The sequence below is a fragment of the Heterocephalus glaber genome, unplaced genomic scaffold (genome assembly GCF_053883595.1).
Source record: "Heterocephalus glaber isolate CG9 unplaced genomic scaffold, H.glaber_assembly_v1.0 deba00001538, whole genome shotgun sequence".
Lineage (NCBI taxonomy): Eukaryota > Metazoa > Chordata > Mammalia > Rodentia > Bathyergidae > Heterocephalus > Heterocephalus glaber.
This window is the reverse complement of record NW_028258333.1, coordinates 4,578,681-4,592,532: the sequence shown is the minus strand read 5'-3', so window position 1 is coordinate 4,592,532 and position 13,852 is coordinate 4,578,681. Positions and strand designations below refer to the sequence as shown.

At 45.1% G+C, this 13,852-nt stretch overlaps 1 protein-coding gene and 1 long non-coding RNA gene across 3 annotated transcripts in view; one reads left to right on the top strand and one right to left on the bottom strand.

Moving 5' to 3' along the window:
* Window positions 1–2,024, bottom strand: part of LOC147824468 (uncharacterized) — a 54,718-nt gene extending 52,694 nt beyond the window's left edge. The window contains exon 1 of the long non-coding RNA XR_015442192.1: window positions 871–2,024. This is a non-coding gene — a long non-coding RNA (uncharacterized LOC147824468). The remainder of the gene's footprint in view (window positions 1–870) is intronic.
* A 48-nt stretch (window positions 2,025–2,072) lies between these two features.
* Ankh (ANKH inorganic pyrophosphate transport regulator) overlaps window positions 2,073–13,852 on the top strand; it is a 131,553-nt gene continuing 119,773 nt past the window's right edge. For both annotated transcript variants that reach the window (XM_004845197.3, XM_021258627.2), the window contains exon 1: window positions 2,073–2,865. In XM_004845197.3, the coding sequence (XP_004845254.1) occupies window positions 2,770–2,865 (96 nt within the window). In that variant the 5' untranslated portion in view covers window positions 2,073–2,769. The remainder of the gene's footprint in view (window positions 2,866–13,852) is intronic.

Genomic DNA, 13,852 nt, shown 5'->3' with positions numbered 1-13,852 from the left:
AAAGATGACACTGCTGAATCACTCATTACAAAAACACTCATAGAATACTGAAGATACTGAAGCATGGGTGACGACCTTTCATTATTGACTAGAATTTTCCCACTATTCCTTCTTAAGACCAAAATATTGCATCACCAGCAGCAGAGATGTGGCAGCCTTGTCCCCAAAGCAAACTGGCTTTGATGACAACTGATCTAGGGCCTCATCAATCTCACATTCTGGACAAAGGATGGTGTCATTAGACTGCTTTAAGTGAAATGAGCTACAGAAATCTAGGCTAACAGAACGGATAAACCATGAAGTTGTATTTGCTTTAGAAATGAACTCTTTCCTCCAGAGAATTCCTTTAAATAACCAGTTTCTTTTGTGGACTTAGAGTAATAATCAACTACATTCAAATATGCTTTTCAGGAACTTGCTCCTGAGGAGACTTCTGCACACAAGAACTTTGTTTTGCTGGGGAAAAAAAATCTTTTAAATGTTGCTATTTGACACATTTAACACAATAAACAATTATCAAAGTTTCGTTTTAATTATAGGTGATGTAATTTGGGGTTACAAGGAGCTGTAAGATAAATTAGCTTGCTATTTTTCAAGGCCTTGTTCAGACCACGTAGAATTTTAAAAGGGTAAAAAGGTCTTTTAAAGGGTATAAAGTACAGAAACGTTTAAGACTCTCAATGTAGTAGTGAAATACCTTCATTTAGGACTTTCAGATCACAGGCTATTAATACAAACTCCAAAGCAAAACTGACTAACAGGTTCATTCCTAACTACAAAACATCCTACTGTTTTAAGTTACTTTTCTCCTTGCTGAGACAAAATATCCAATACTCACAAGTTAAGGGAGGAAAGATTTATTTGGCTCACAGTTTATAGAAGTTTCAGTCCACAGTTGGCCAGCTCCAAGGCAGGGTGGCATGGAAGAGGGGCATCACAGATGAGAAACAGTTCATGGCAGGCAGAAGACAGCAAAAGCAAGCAAGCAAGGGACGAGACAAGCCTCTTTCTGTCCCCTGTATTGTATCCAGGGTCCTGGGATTAGGGAGGGGCCCAATCAATCAGTGGACCGATTTAGTAATAACACACCCTTAATCCTAGCATTGCACCATGAATCAATCACACACTGGATTCAGCCACCTCTAAAAAAGCCCCACTTATGGCTGCATAAGGCTTTGGGAGGACATCTAGACACAGGCCATAACACCTACTATCTTCTCTCCCCATCTCCCCAACCTGGTATTTGGGGTTGAACCCAGGCAGCTCTGAGCTACATACATCCCTAGCCCTTTTAATTATTTTATTTTGAAACAGGGGCTTCCTAAATTGCCCAGGCTGGCCTTGAACTTCAATCCTCCTGTCTCAGCCTCCCCAGTAGCTGGGATTACATGCACTGGACTCTAGGCCCAACTTCTCTATTACTTTAATAATAAATTACTCCAATTCATTATGCTTATTAAACTTTTTAAAAGGTGTGTGTAAGGGGCACAGAATAATAAGATCAGGACAGGCTAAATAATTTGGCTGGCCCAGTACAAAATGAAAACACACAGCCCCTTGTTAGCATACTAAGAATTTCAAGCAAGCAACTGTGGGCTGTTAACCCAAGCGCAGGTCAGAGCAGATCTCAGCCTCCTGCCACCGGGTGCTAGGCGGGGAGGGTGCTGACTGTCACACTCCCGAGCTTTGGGGAAGCCACCGGGCCCGGCCCGGCTAATTACCCGGAAATCGCTCGGAAGCGCAGTGTTGTGGAACCACAGATTTTCCCTTTATTTTTTCCTTCCTTTGAAAGCGAGGCTTTGCACATTCGCATTTTTCTTTTTCTTGCCTTTCTTTCAACAACATTCGCACATCTTTAGCAAACTACCGGCGACAAGTCTGAGCGCCTAGGAAGGCGACCGGTCCCGCTGACTTCCGGGACCGCGGATCACGGTGCCGCCTGGAGACCCGAGGGGGCGCCTCGGCTCGGTGACCTTTCCCGGGCCTGTCACGCCCCACGGGGCGTCCCTCTCTCCTGGCCCCTGGCTCCCCGAGCTGGCTCCCCAGCCCCGGCTGCCCTGACGCCCCGAGACGCCGGCCGGGGCTGGGTTTCGCGGGGCGCCCTCCGTGCCGATCGCGTCGCCCGCCCGCGCTTCCACGGCCGCCGGGGCCTCCGGGGACCCCAGGGACTGGGCCGCCCGGACGACGGGAGCCCCGCCCCGCCCCGCCCCGCCCCGCCCCGCCCGGTCCCGCGCCGCCCGGCCCCGCGCCCGGCGGCTGTGCGTGCGCAGCGCCCCCCGCGGCCGCCCCGAGTGCAGGCGGCACGGAGGAGGCGGAGCGGCTCGGCCATCCCGTCGCCCACCCCCGGCCAGCGTCCGCGCCTCCGCGCCCGCCCCTGGCTTCCTCCGCGCGGCGGCGGTGGCGGCGGCGGCGGCGGGGCCTCGCGCGCGCGGTTATTTATTTATTTCCGGGCCCGGCCGCTTATAATGGAGCCGCTGTGCGCGGAGCCGCCCGCCGCCGCCGCCGCCGCCGCCGTCCCTCCTCTTTTTTTTCCCGGCAGATCTTTGTTGTGTGGGAGGGCAGCGGGGATGGACTTGAGCTTGCGGATCTCCTGCTAGAGCCGCCCCGCTGGGCGAGGGCGCCGCAGCCGCGAGGAGGAGCCGCCGCCGTCGCCGTCGCTGTCACCGCCGCCGCCCCGGCCTGCGCCGCCCGCGCCCCGCTCGCCCTCGCCTCCTCGCCGAGTCCCCTCGCGGCGGCAGATGAGTGTGGGGTCAGCCCACGGCGAGGACTATGGTGAAATTCCCGGCGCTCACGCACTACTGGCCCCTGATCCGGTTCCTGGTGCCCCTGGGCATCACCAACATAGCCATCGACTTCGGGGAGCAGGTAAGCCCGGGGCGCCCCCTGCCCGTCCGCACCCTGCGCCTTGCAGCTGGCGCCCGCTCGTCCTGCCTCGGCCTCAGCCCCAGCCAGGAGATGGGCAGCGGGGAGTCACCTGCCACCACCCCCTTCTATCCTGGAGCGGTCGATGGGTTTGCCGCTTGTCAGGGTGACTTTTCTAACACCCCATTCCCTCCTGTCTCCCAGTTATTCAGGAGACTTTTCCAGCTCTCTCTGGAAAATGATGAAAGACTGGGTGGTGTGGAACTTCACCTACAGAAGGGTTGTAGTGCACAAGAGGAATATTATGTAATTTCTGATTATGTAAATCTCAGTCCATAACTAACGTGTAGTTTCTAGTAGCCTAAGTGCTGGGAGGTTTCACTGCTGGGTGGTGATGGGGGGGGGTTGATTTGGTCGTAGAATATTCTGAGTTGATGACCCAGGTACTTCTAATTTTTGAATATTTGTTTTGTAGTCTAGGTAAGGACTAGGGATATCCCAAACGTGTCTGGTTAAGTTGACTACTGTGTATCTGTACATGGAGATTTCTTTTTTCTTTCTTTCCTCCCCCCTCCACTTGGATCACTACAGAAGGGGCACACGGTTGGGCTTGGTGTTTCCTTTTCACGTTTTCCCCGTGTAGCATCATTGCAGTTGGAGCCCTACAGGCTCTCCTGCGGAGGGGCACTGGTACCCCGCACTTTGCCCGTGAGGACCGTGTTTTCACAGGGCCTCCGGCGGGATGCGATTGCATTCTCAGGCTGAGGACAGGATTTGCAGATAGGAGCTGCATATTTTCTGAAGTTTAACTAAGACCTGCCTTTGCAAATTGGATCATTTCCGTTGACTGTGCTTCAGAGCTGTTGGGGTAAAATGCTTTCATTTCATTATGAGTTTTCTTGGGTCAGGGAGTTCAGGACAGATGGACACATGTAGTCCAGCCACCCATGGGCAAGTGCATTGGCCTCTCTGTAGTCAACAATGATTCATGTATCAGTAATTTACAAATCCTAGGGTGCAGGGGTGACTGTGGGGAATACAAAGGCAAACACAGCGTCTGGTTCGCATGCTTTGCCGGTGATTAAGATATGCAAAATCAAAAATAAAACACCTCATTAGCTTTTTAAGTCTGGCTTGTCAAGAACAGAAGGATAGCAAAATCATTTTAAATATCTTTCAGATGATTTCCTATGGCTATAAACATCAGTTTGTGGATTTCCTTACAGAATGTGGACGGAACTTTTAGAATGGGAATCCTGCTCCGTGCAGGATTCTGCTGAAAGTTGAATAAGCTGCATGTATGTGGCCGTGTGACAGGACTGCACACAAATAGCTCAGCGCTCCCAGCCTGGTGTGGATGGGCCACAGAGACACCTGGTACTGCCATCCATAGCCTCCTGCTGTTCTTCGCTAGCACAGACTACTGCATGTAGATTTCTCTGTCATTTTATAGATCAATCAAGGAAGAAAACCAAATATTGTTGAGTACCTATTCTAACAAAACCAGCAAAGCCTATCATTACTCTTTATGTGTGTAGTTATGGTAGTAATTTCCGAAGTTGGGGATTGGGTTGAATTCTACATTGGAAAAAAAAAGTTACATGGATTAGAATGACTGCTTTTTAATATTAAGCATAACCAGCACGGCAAAGAATAAGAATATACCTATTATTGAAGAGAGGAAAATAATGTTGGTAGGAACCCACAGATACAGAAAGTGCTTTATGCTAATTACACCTAAAATTGACCTTATGTCCATTTTTACAGATTGAGGAAGTAAAGTACGAGTGGCTTCCTTTCACTGATTGAGCTCCTACTGTGTGCTCATAATAACTTGGCACATGTTATGTCTGAGGGAAGAGTGAGAGGCCTGCTAAGTCATTTACCCACAGTCACAGGCAGTGAATGACAGAGCTGAAGTTCAGGCACATACTCACCTTGGCCCTCCTCCTAGCTCCCTCCTTCACTCAAGCTTGTTGTGCACTATTTGCCCAGGAGTCTTAGAAACTTAGGAATATGTTCTAGCTTTTGTGATTCTCAGTTTAGGTCTGAATTTAATCTTAGTTGTCATATCCTGGACTTTATTTATTTATGTATTTATTTATTCGGGTTTTTTTTTTTAAGACAATCTTACTATGTAGTTCAGCCCGGCCTTGAACTCACTGTGTAGCCCAGGCTGACCTCAAACTCATGGCAGACCTCCTGCCTCAGCCTCCAGACTGCTGGGATTACAGGCCTGTGCCACCACACCTGGCTTGAACTTTATTTTAATTTTAATTTTTTTTTTTTTTTTTTTGGCAGGTTCAGCCTGGCCTTGAACTCACTGTGTAGTCCAGGCTGCCCTGGAATTCACTGTTTAGCCCAGGCTGGCCTTGAACCTGTGGTGATCCTCCTGTTTCAGCCTCCCATATGTTGGAATTCCAGGTGTACACCACCATGCTCGGTTCATATCTTGAACTTTAACACATTCACAAGGGCTGGGGATTTAGTTCAGTGGTTCCTCCGCCTGCCTTGCAAGCGCAAGGACACGAGTTTGATCCCCAGTACTAAAAAAAAACCAAAAACATTCACGACAGGGCCATAATTCATGTGTCTTGCTGCTGGGCAGCTCTGAACCACTGGTGGTCCGTGCATGATTGTCCCATTGAGTGGCATGGGACAGTTCCATCCAGTGGTGCAGGCTGCCCAGTGGAACAGTCATTCATGTATCACTGGTGAGTCAAACCAGCAGAAATGGGTTAAAGACTTAATAGACATAGGACCATTATAAAGTCTCCCAGGAAAGGGACATTGTAACCAGGAAGTTCATGTAAGAAGAGCTGAATTACTCAGATAATTAAATCAAAACCATACCTTGTTAATCAAGTTGGCATAGCCTTTTTTCAAGGGAAGAAAATACATAACAATTGATAACTCACAATAAAATTACTTAGAAGTCGGCATTTATCATTACAACAGTACAGATTGCTAAGGAAAGAATAACACTGAGATATATTTTTAAATGCATTTCTTTGAAAGTATCTGCAAATGTCCATTTGATTTCTTTGTGTTCAAAGGACTGTTATCGCTTTAAAACTAAATTCGGTACAAAGTCCCTGAGTTCCTTAAAAACCAAGTCTAACAAATTATATAGAAAAAATTAGGGAACTTTTTTGAAAGTTACAGTACTTTAATAGCACATAAAGTGTTAAGGGGAACATTACTACGAAGACTTTGAAAGACAAGAGTCACAGTTGTTCTCACTTAGCAAAAAAATGTGTTCTGTGTATGCCAGGTAATCCACTCTTCTGGCCTCCCGTGATAACTCCAGTTATTTCACAGGGCTCTGAATGAGTCACTGAATTTGGTAGGGTCTCCTGTGACCCTTCCAAACCTGCCATACTATATTTAATCTGTGATTGAGGAGTTTTGCATATGAATTGTTACAATTACCGGAGTAAGATGTGTGATGTTCCAGTGTTTCCTCAGTCTACTCTCTCTAAGGTAGGAAAGCCCCTTTCTCATTTGGGAAACCTGGAATTGGGCTTTTAATTAGATAAGAAAAGATAATTAGATTCAAGCAGATTAGATAAGAGAATCTCATACTAATGACACAAAATGAAAAACAAAAAAGAGAGAAACCCAGGAAAATGAGGCTAATGAATGTTCTTCCTGTGTGTCGAGTAGAGAAATGAACTCTCTGTCCTCCAGAAACAACAAATAAAAGTTTTCCATTAGCCCAGGATGTATAGCAATAAAAAGGGGCTGAGGCACCCTGTATGGCACCCGGCCCTACTGGGAAGGGGCCCCGCCCCGGCCTCTGAGCTGCTCAAGAGAAGTCCCCAGGCAGAGCTGGCCTTGAGTTACCCAAGTGTCCCTGCATGGCCCACTTTTCAGAGTGCTTAAAGGCAGAATTTAAATCCCCAGCTAAGTTTCTAAGTGTTTCCCCTTTTCAATCTAGTTTATGTTAGTTAATTTAATAAAGTAAATTTCATAATATGGGTTGTTCCTAATCATAAAGGTAATGTGCTGTTTAAAGTTTAAGTACTAAAAAAAAATAGAGGGGGGAGCACCTTTAATTCTACTCTGGCAAGAGAACCCCTTTAACAATTTGGGTATCTCCTGCTCACTTACTTTTTAACACAATTGAGATGTTTGTGTATCTGTGTGTGTGCGCGCGCGCGTGGGTGATGTTCCACAGAACACAGAAGCATTTCCCCACATCATATAAAACTATCTCGGTGTGAGGCCGGGCTGTGTGTAGCTCAGTCCCCCTCCCCCACCACACGTGCAGAAGTACTGAAGTATGATGTTGTAGGGCAGCGTGATATCTGATGACAAGAGCATGTCGTGCCTGCCTTTGCTTTATGTCACCCTATTGTTTAAACCCAGGCTCCTTGTTTGCATTTTGCAGTATAAAGTTTCAGTGAACAACTCTGTGTAATAAGTGGATAATGTGCTTTCTCTGACTGCCTTGGGTTTTATGCCTGGCATACTTTGGTGCCTATTTCAGTTTCGAATTCGTACATAGAAAATGAGGTCATGCCATTCTTGCGGTCCATACTCAGTCAAGGACACTGCAACCTCATTGGTCTGATTGATCTTCACTTGCCTACTCTGTTTCCCAAGTCTCTTTGGACATACATCTGCATTTAAAGTCCCCCTCTTTAGGTCATTTGGTTGAGCACTTTGTTTTGAGAGACACAAAGGCACATTCTTGTGGTTGGTTGGTTGGTTGGTTTATTCATTCATTCATTTTTTGGTGGTTTGATGATCAGCCTAAATACTACTTTGTCAGAATACTTCTTTCCAAGCATGTCATTTGTACATCAAGACAGTGTTTACATCTCTTTCTAGTAACACAATGAATTCTTTAAAAGCCATTTTGAAGTATACAGTGTAATATCATTTATAGCTCTGTAGCATTTGTTAGATGTGACAGTCACACAGCTTTACATTAGTGCTACATGATTTGGTATCCCTTTTCAGTCTTCCTTGTTTAAATTGCAATGATGGGCAGGTTGTATTGGGGTGACAGGAGGAGAGATCTTGGATGGACAGTCATTCCTTCAGTGACCTGTTTGAGTCAGAATAAATAAAAATTGTTAAACTTCTGGTATAACAAACTAGAATAACTTGAGCACGTCTACATGTTTTTAAAAGGTAAATTGAGCATTTTTTGAGCACTCATGACTCTTGCATTCGCTATGCAGCTGAAATAAAGAAAACCCTATTTTCTGCAACATTGTCTGGATATAAACTAAGCATATTTTCTTAAACTAAGCATAATTTTCTTGAGAACTGAAGCTTGTTCTTTTAAGTGAAAATCATGGAATTTTCTTTTTTCCATTTGAAAACTAGTGTTGACCATCTTACCTATGTTGCGTATTTCTCTACCTTCTTATATAAATATAGGGTGTAAATCATAATGTGACATTTTTAGAGGCCTGTCGATGTCTGTCTCATGCTGAGCAATTGAGAAAATCCCCCCACAGATGACACTCAGACTAGTCATTGAAGAGTTTGACACCAGCCAGGGGAACTAAGTTGACGAGCCCTGAGCCCTGTGTGGCCATTATTCTCATGGGCTTCTCGAGACCTTGGATGTATTGTGGTTGTTTGTTTGTTTAATTTTTAGGTCACGTATCCACTCTCATCACTTTGCAACTAACCAGCAAACTGTCGATTCTCTCTTCTTGCTGCACAGTGTGCCCACCTAGCCACTTCAGTCATAATGGCAAAAATGCAATAAAAATAGCCAATACACGTGGAGTCTTGTTTTTTAATTTTCTGCTTTCGCTCTGTTGTGGGCCCAGGAAACTAAAGTTCATGAGATTGCGAGGAAAAATGACAAATAAATAACTTTGGAGGCCTCCTTTGGGGACAGCTTATGTTCTCTTTTGCCACACTCGTTTTCCATCACTAATTTTACTTCTGTTTGCGGGAGATTCTAGAGTCAGTGTCAGTGAGGTAGAGACCTTTGAACAGAGCAGGAAGTGTCGCTGTGTGTGACGCAGCCCTTGCCCTCAGATGGCTCAGATCCTGGTTAAGGAAATGCCTGCAGCTCCTTTTTGAGCAGAGTGCCTGATCGGGTAGCACAGCTTATTATAACCCACACTGCTGTGCTCAGTAATTGCAGCTGAGCAGTAAGTGTGTGGGGCTGGCAAAGAAGCAGAAGATGTTTGGACAGAGCTCTTCTCATCAGGATGTTGGACCCCCTTTCTTCTTCCCACGTGCTCTTGCCATCAAAGTGAGCAGCACTAGTCCACAGAGATGAAGGCACAGTGACAAGAGAGGTAAACAAGCAGGCTCCATATCAAGCCATGCAAGCCCAAGTCTTGTTTTTGTTTGCTTGTTTTGGCTGTTTCCGTGGCTTTGGAGTCATTCAGTTCTCTGTCCAGCAACCAGCTACCATTCGTGATGCTATGAGAACTGATGAGTTTACAGTGACAAAGACAACTTGTAGAAATTATCTCAGTCACCTGGGTTTATGCAACTTTATTTGATTACTTCTTCATACCACACGTGTTTTCAGAGTCCATCCAGGGAAGACAGGTGGCTTGGTCATTTGAACAGCAAAGGGGGTGTGGGTTCCCACAGATAAAGAGCTATCTGAAAACAGCTGATACATCTGGTTCAGAAAATAGCTTGGGCTCCTTAGGGCCAGCTTGACCCGCTTGGCTACTAGGTGGGGGACACATTACCTCACAGACCCTTGCTGGTTTTGGATTTTTAGTGGTATTTTCTTTTCTTTTCTTTTCTTTTCTTTTCTTTTTTTTTGGTACCGGGGATCGAACTCAGGTCCTTGCGCTTGCACAGCAGGTGGCGAAACCTTTAGTGGTATTTTCATAGGAACAGTTCGGCAAGGCTTGCGGTGACTGACACTTGGCTCTGAGAGGGGCCTCTCTGGATAGAAGTCGCCCCTCTGAGAAGACTCTTCGGTCTTCTCACCAGCATGGTTGATTATCACTGCCCCCACCTTTGGGGGTGGAGGTGGGTGCAGGTCCTCATCCTGGGGCCCACAAGCCAGGAGTTGCAGCCCATAAACCTCTACCCCCAGCCCAGTGTCACCCGCTGGGTCTGAGCAGTCCCTCCTGTCTGCCCAGAGGTGGGCTGGGTTGGAATTGTAAGAGTGGGAATCCCGAGGGAGAAGTTTCAGAAGGTGACTTGAAAAACAATGCCAAGAGACTTCAGGACATTTAGCTGGAGTTAAATGGCTGGGAGCAGCACAGCTGTTGGAAAGTTAATGAGACTTTTTCTAGGGAGCAAGATGAGGCAAGAGCGAGCAGAGCAGGAGTCAGCTGTGTGATTGCAGTCTTCCACGAATGCAAGGAGTGAAGGTAGCCTGTTTCAGGAGGGACCCAAAGAGGAGTGTTTGTTGGGAGCTTTTCATTTTGGTAGTCCAAGGTGAGCACGTGTTCTGTGAGAGCAGCATGCTCCAAGTTACTGTCCACTAAAATCATGGTGTGTCCACGTCGCAAGCTTGTCAAAACCCCTGTTGTGCTTTTTTGTGTGTGTTTAAATATAACATTAACTAGAGAGGGAACCATTTGAGTCCCCAGCTATCATGTTTTAATTTGCCATTTGGCTTAGGTGTGGCTGTTTTGTTTCTAAGACTGGTTTTAAGATGATAAGAAGTTCGTGTTCTTTAATGCTGCCCCTTCAACACCGGGAAAGTTGTTGTTGGCCACTGGGTCCTACATTTAAATAATGCGGAGAATATGAAATAGTAGATTACAAAAAAAAACACTTCTGAGTGCTTTTTAGTTTGGCAGGAAATTCGCTGTGGCTGGGACATTAGGCCTCTCACGATGTGTGGCCTAAACTTGACATTTAATAAAGACAAACTGCACAGAGGAGACTAACAAATAACCACTCTTAGTGAGAAAAGGTAACTCACCTCCATGTGGTTCTAGCCAAGGCCAAGGCCACAGTACCCAGAAAGAGAGCTTGCAGCCAGCCTGATAAGGGAGTCCGGGTATTGCCTTCCTCAGCTTCAGACTTCACATCTGGGTGTCATGTTCCCTCATGACCTTCCAGAGACCTTGTTGTCTCTTTGGGATGGGTGACAGTTTCAGATGCAGCATTGCATCACCTAGAAGATACTCCCAGAGCCCGATGTGCCCAGGTGCACCCCATTTGTACTCCCACACAGAGGCGTTGTAGGGAAATAGCACTGAGTGTGTAGCAAGTGGCCTTCCTAGCAAGCCAGTGTTTCAGCAGGGAAGAGGAGGGAGCGTGGGATTAACTCCGAGGACAGCAGGGGCTCACAGAAGGGCCCTCAGGCAGTCAGTGGCAGTGAGCATCAGTAGCTGAACTGCAGAATCCCTTTTGTTTTTCTGAAATTTTTATTTACTGTGCTGTGCCTTCTTTCAGAGAGGGATTGGGGACACTGTTTTTCTTTCCTCTTTTAGGCAATGAAGTGTAAATTACATACAGTGGCCTGTACTGCTCTTAAGTGGACAGGTCAGCGAGTTTTGACAGATGGCAAATATAGGCCCTTATGTAATCAACACCCATCAGAATATGGAACATCTCCATCAGCCCAGAAAGTTTTCTGGTGCCTCTTGGCCGTCGTGTTGACCACCTCTCCTGGAAGAAACCATGATTCTGATTTCTGTGTCAGCCTTTGTAACTGCTCATACAGGATGACACACATATATTCAGCCCTTGGAGAACTGAGTTTGGGGCTCTTCATTGTTACAGTGCATAGCACCATTATTTTTTTCTATCCCAAAACATGGTTTAATAGTGAGTATTTTAGTAGCTTTTAGGCAGGCAGAGAGTTTGATATCCTTTGTAAAATAACTTTTTCCCTTAATTTGCATTATTTGTTTTTAATTCTTCCAGTGATATACATCTTGATTTGTAGGAGCAGCTGTTCATTTTGATCAGAGTTGGTTAATAATTTAAATGTGTTTTTAGAACATAAAACAAAATATGACATAAACATACAGTGGATTATTCAGGCTTCAAATGGGATGAAATTATGATGTATGTTACAACATCAGTGAACCCGAAAAACATTATGTTAAGTGAAACAAGCCACAAAAAGACAACTGTTGTAAGATTCCACTTGAGGTACCCAGAATGGTCACATTCATAGAGATAGAAGATGGAATAGTAGTGACTAGGGGTTGGAGCAAAGAGAATAAGGAATTGTGCAGTGGTATGTTATAGAGTTTCAGTTTGAGGTATTAAAAAGTTCTGGATGAGCTAGATGGTGATGGTTGTATAATACCATGAAAGTATTCAATCAAGTGTAGTGAACTATACATGTAAAATTCTTAATGATAAATTTTTATCTTATATAGTCTCAAAATTAATCATTTTCACATTGCAACTATAAACTACTGGAAAAGCTTGTGGTTTTTTTGAAGAGGAGCTCCACTTTTTTAAAAAAAAACTACATTTATTACTTTTATAATTTATTTTTATCATAAAAAGAAGGAATATATAGGAATCAAGAAGAAAGTAAGAATTTTATTCAACAAACTCACCACCTAGAGATCTGTAATTTATTTTAGTGCGTATCTGCTCATCTCTTTTCTGTGCATATCATTTGGAACAAAATCGTAACCTTTTTCTGCTTTGTATCAGGCACTTTCCTTTGGTTTAAATATTCATTTGAAATGTGATGATGGATCCTTCTAGCATTCTGTCACAAGGATGTAATATCATTTATTTAATCAGTTCTTTGAGGTTAGATGTTCAGGTTGTTTCTCTTTTATTCCCATATACATGAGGCTATGAAACGTTTTGTACAGAAACATGTGTACGTGTTCAGTTATTTCTTTGGATGAACACCTAGAACTCCTGATCATGTGGGAACCTGTTCACAGCTTGTGCTGAGTGACACCACGTGTTCCTGCAGGAAGCTGGCTCCCCTTTACCTGGGAGACACCGAGTTTAGATGTGTGTCTGTCCCTGGAATGCATTGGTTGTACCTTCCTGGGAGGTAACGTATGGACTGTGACCTCTACACAGAGAATCTGCATTTTAGTTCTCAAGCCATGCCACACGAATGCCTTCATATAATTTTTTTTATTAAATGTCCTTTTTAAATGTTGAGCCATCAATGAAGTGTTTCATAGTGTAATACCTTAAGACTCTTTTTGGACTTTCCTTCTTTTCGGTAAGCACATTTTGAGCAAATGAGTACTGCCAGAGGGCTGGACATAGTGTGGGAGGGCAGGGATTGTGTTGTTTTTACTTGCTTGTATTTGGGCGGAGGTACAAGGCATAGCCCTTCCTCTCAGCCAGGCCCTGTGCTAGGTGCAGGTGGAGCACTTTGGAAAGTCACCTGTCCTGCCTCAAAAAGGAATGGGTAAGTAGGTGAGGACCAAGGAGCTGGCCTTGTCTCACTGATGGCCGATACTTAGTCTCCTAGGAGAAAGTTTGGTGTTGGCAGTTTTTCAGAGAGATTCAGAGGTAGTGATATTTAGAGGAAACAGAAATGGAAGTATTCTTTGTTCTCTCATGCTCACTGTGTCTTCTTCCATTTACTCGGGTCTTAACACTTAAGAGTCTGTCTTGGAGAAACGGGAAAGAGGATAGAAAGAGGAAAGGTCTCTGCTGAGGTAGAAGTGGACCGTGTTCCTGTGGTCTCTTCTCTCTCCCCAGTAGTATTGGCACAGCTGAGAGAGCTTAGTGTGCAGAAAGCAGCATCACCAGGACCCCAGGACATGACCTCTTGTCTCTGCGTCCACTGGCTCTGTGACCTTGAACAAAGAGCTTAACCTCTGTGGACTTCAGCTTTCCAAACTCTGAAATAGTGGAGATTGATGGACTTTTTTTTTTTTCTTGGGGTACCAAGGATAGAACTCTGGACCTTGCGCTTAAAAGGCAGGCGGCAGCACCACTGAGCTAAATCCCCAGCCCTGGAGAAGACATTTAAGGCTGGACTTTCTCAGTTGTGTTGCTCTTAAATTGTTACTAGAATTTAAATAATGCGTGCTTTTTATTTTATTAGCACTTGTTTGCAGTACATAATGCTTACTTTCATCGTGGG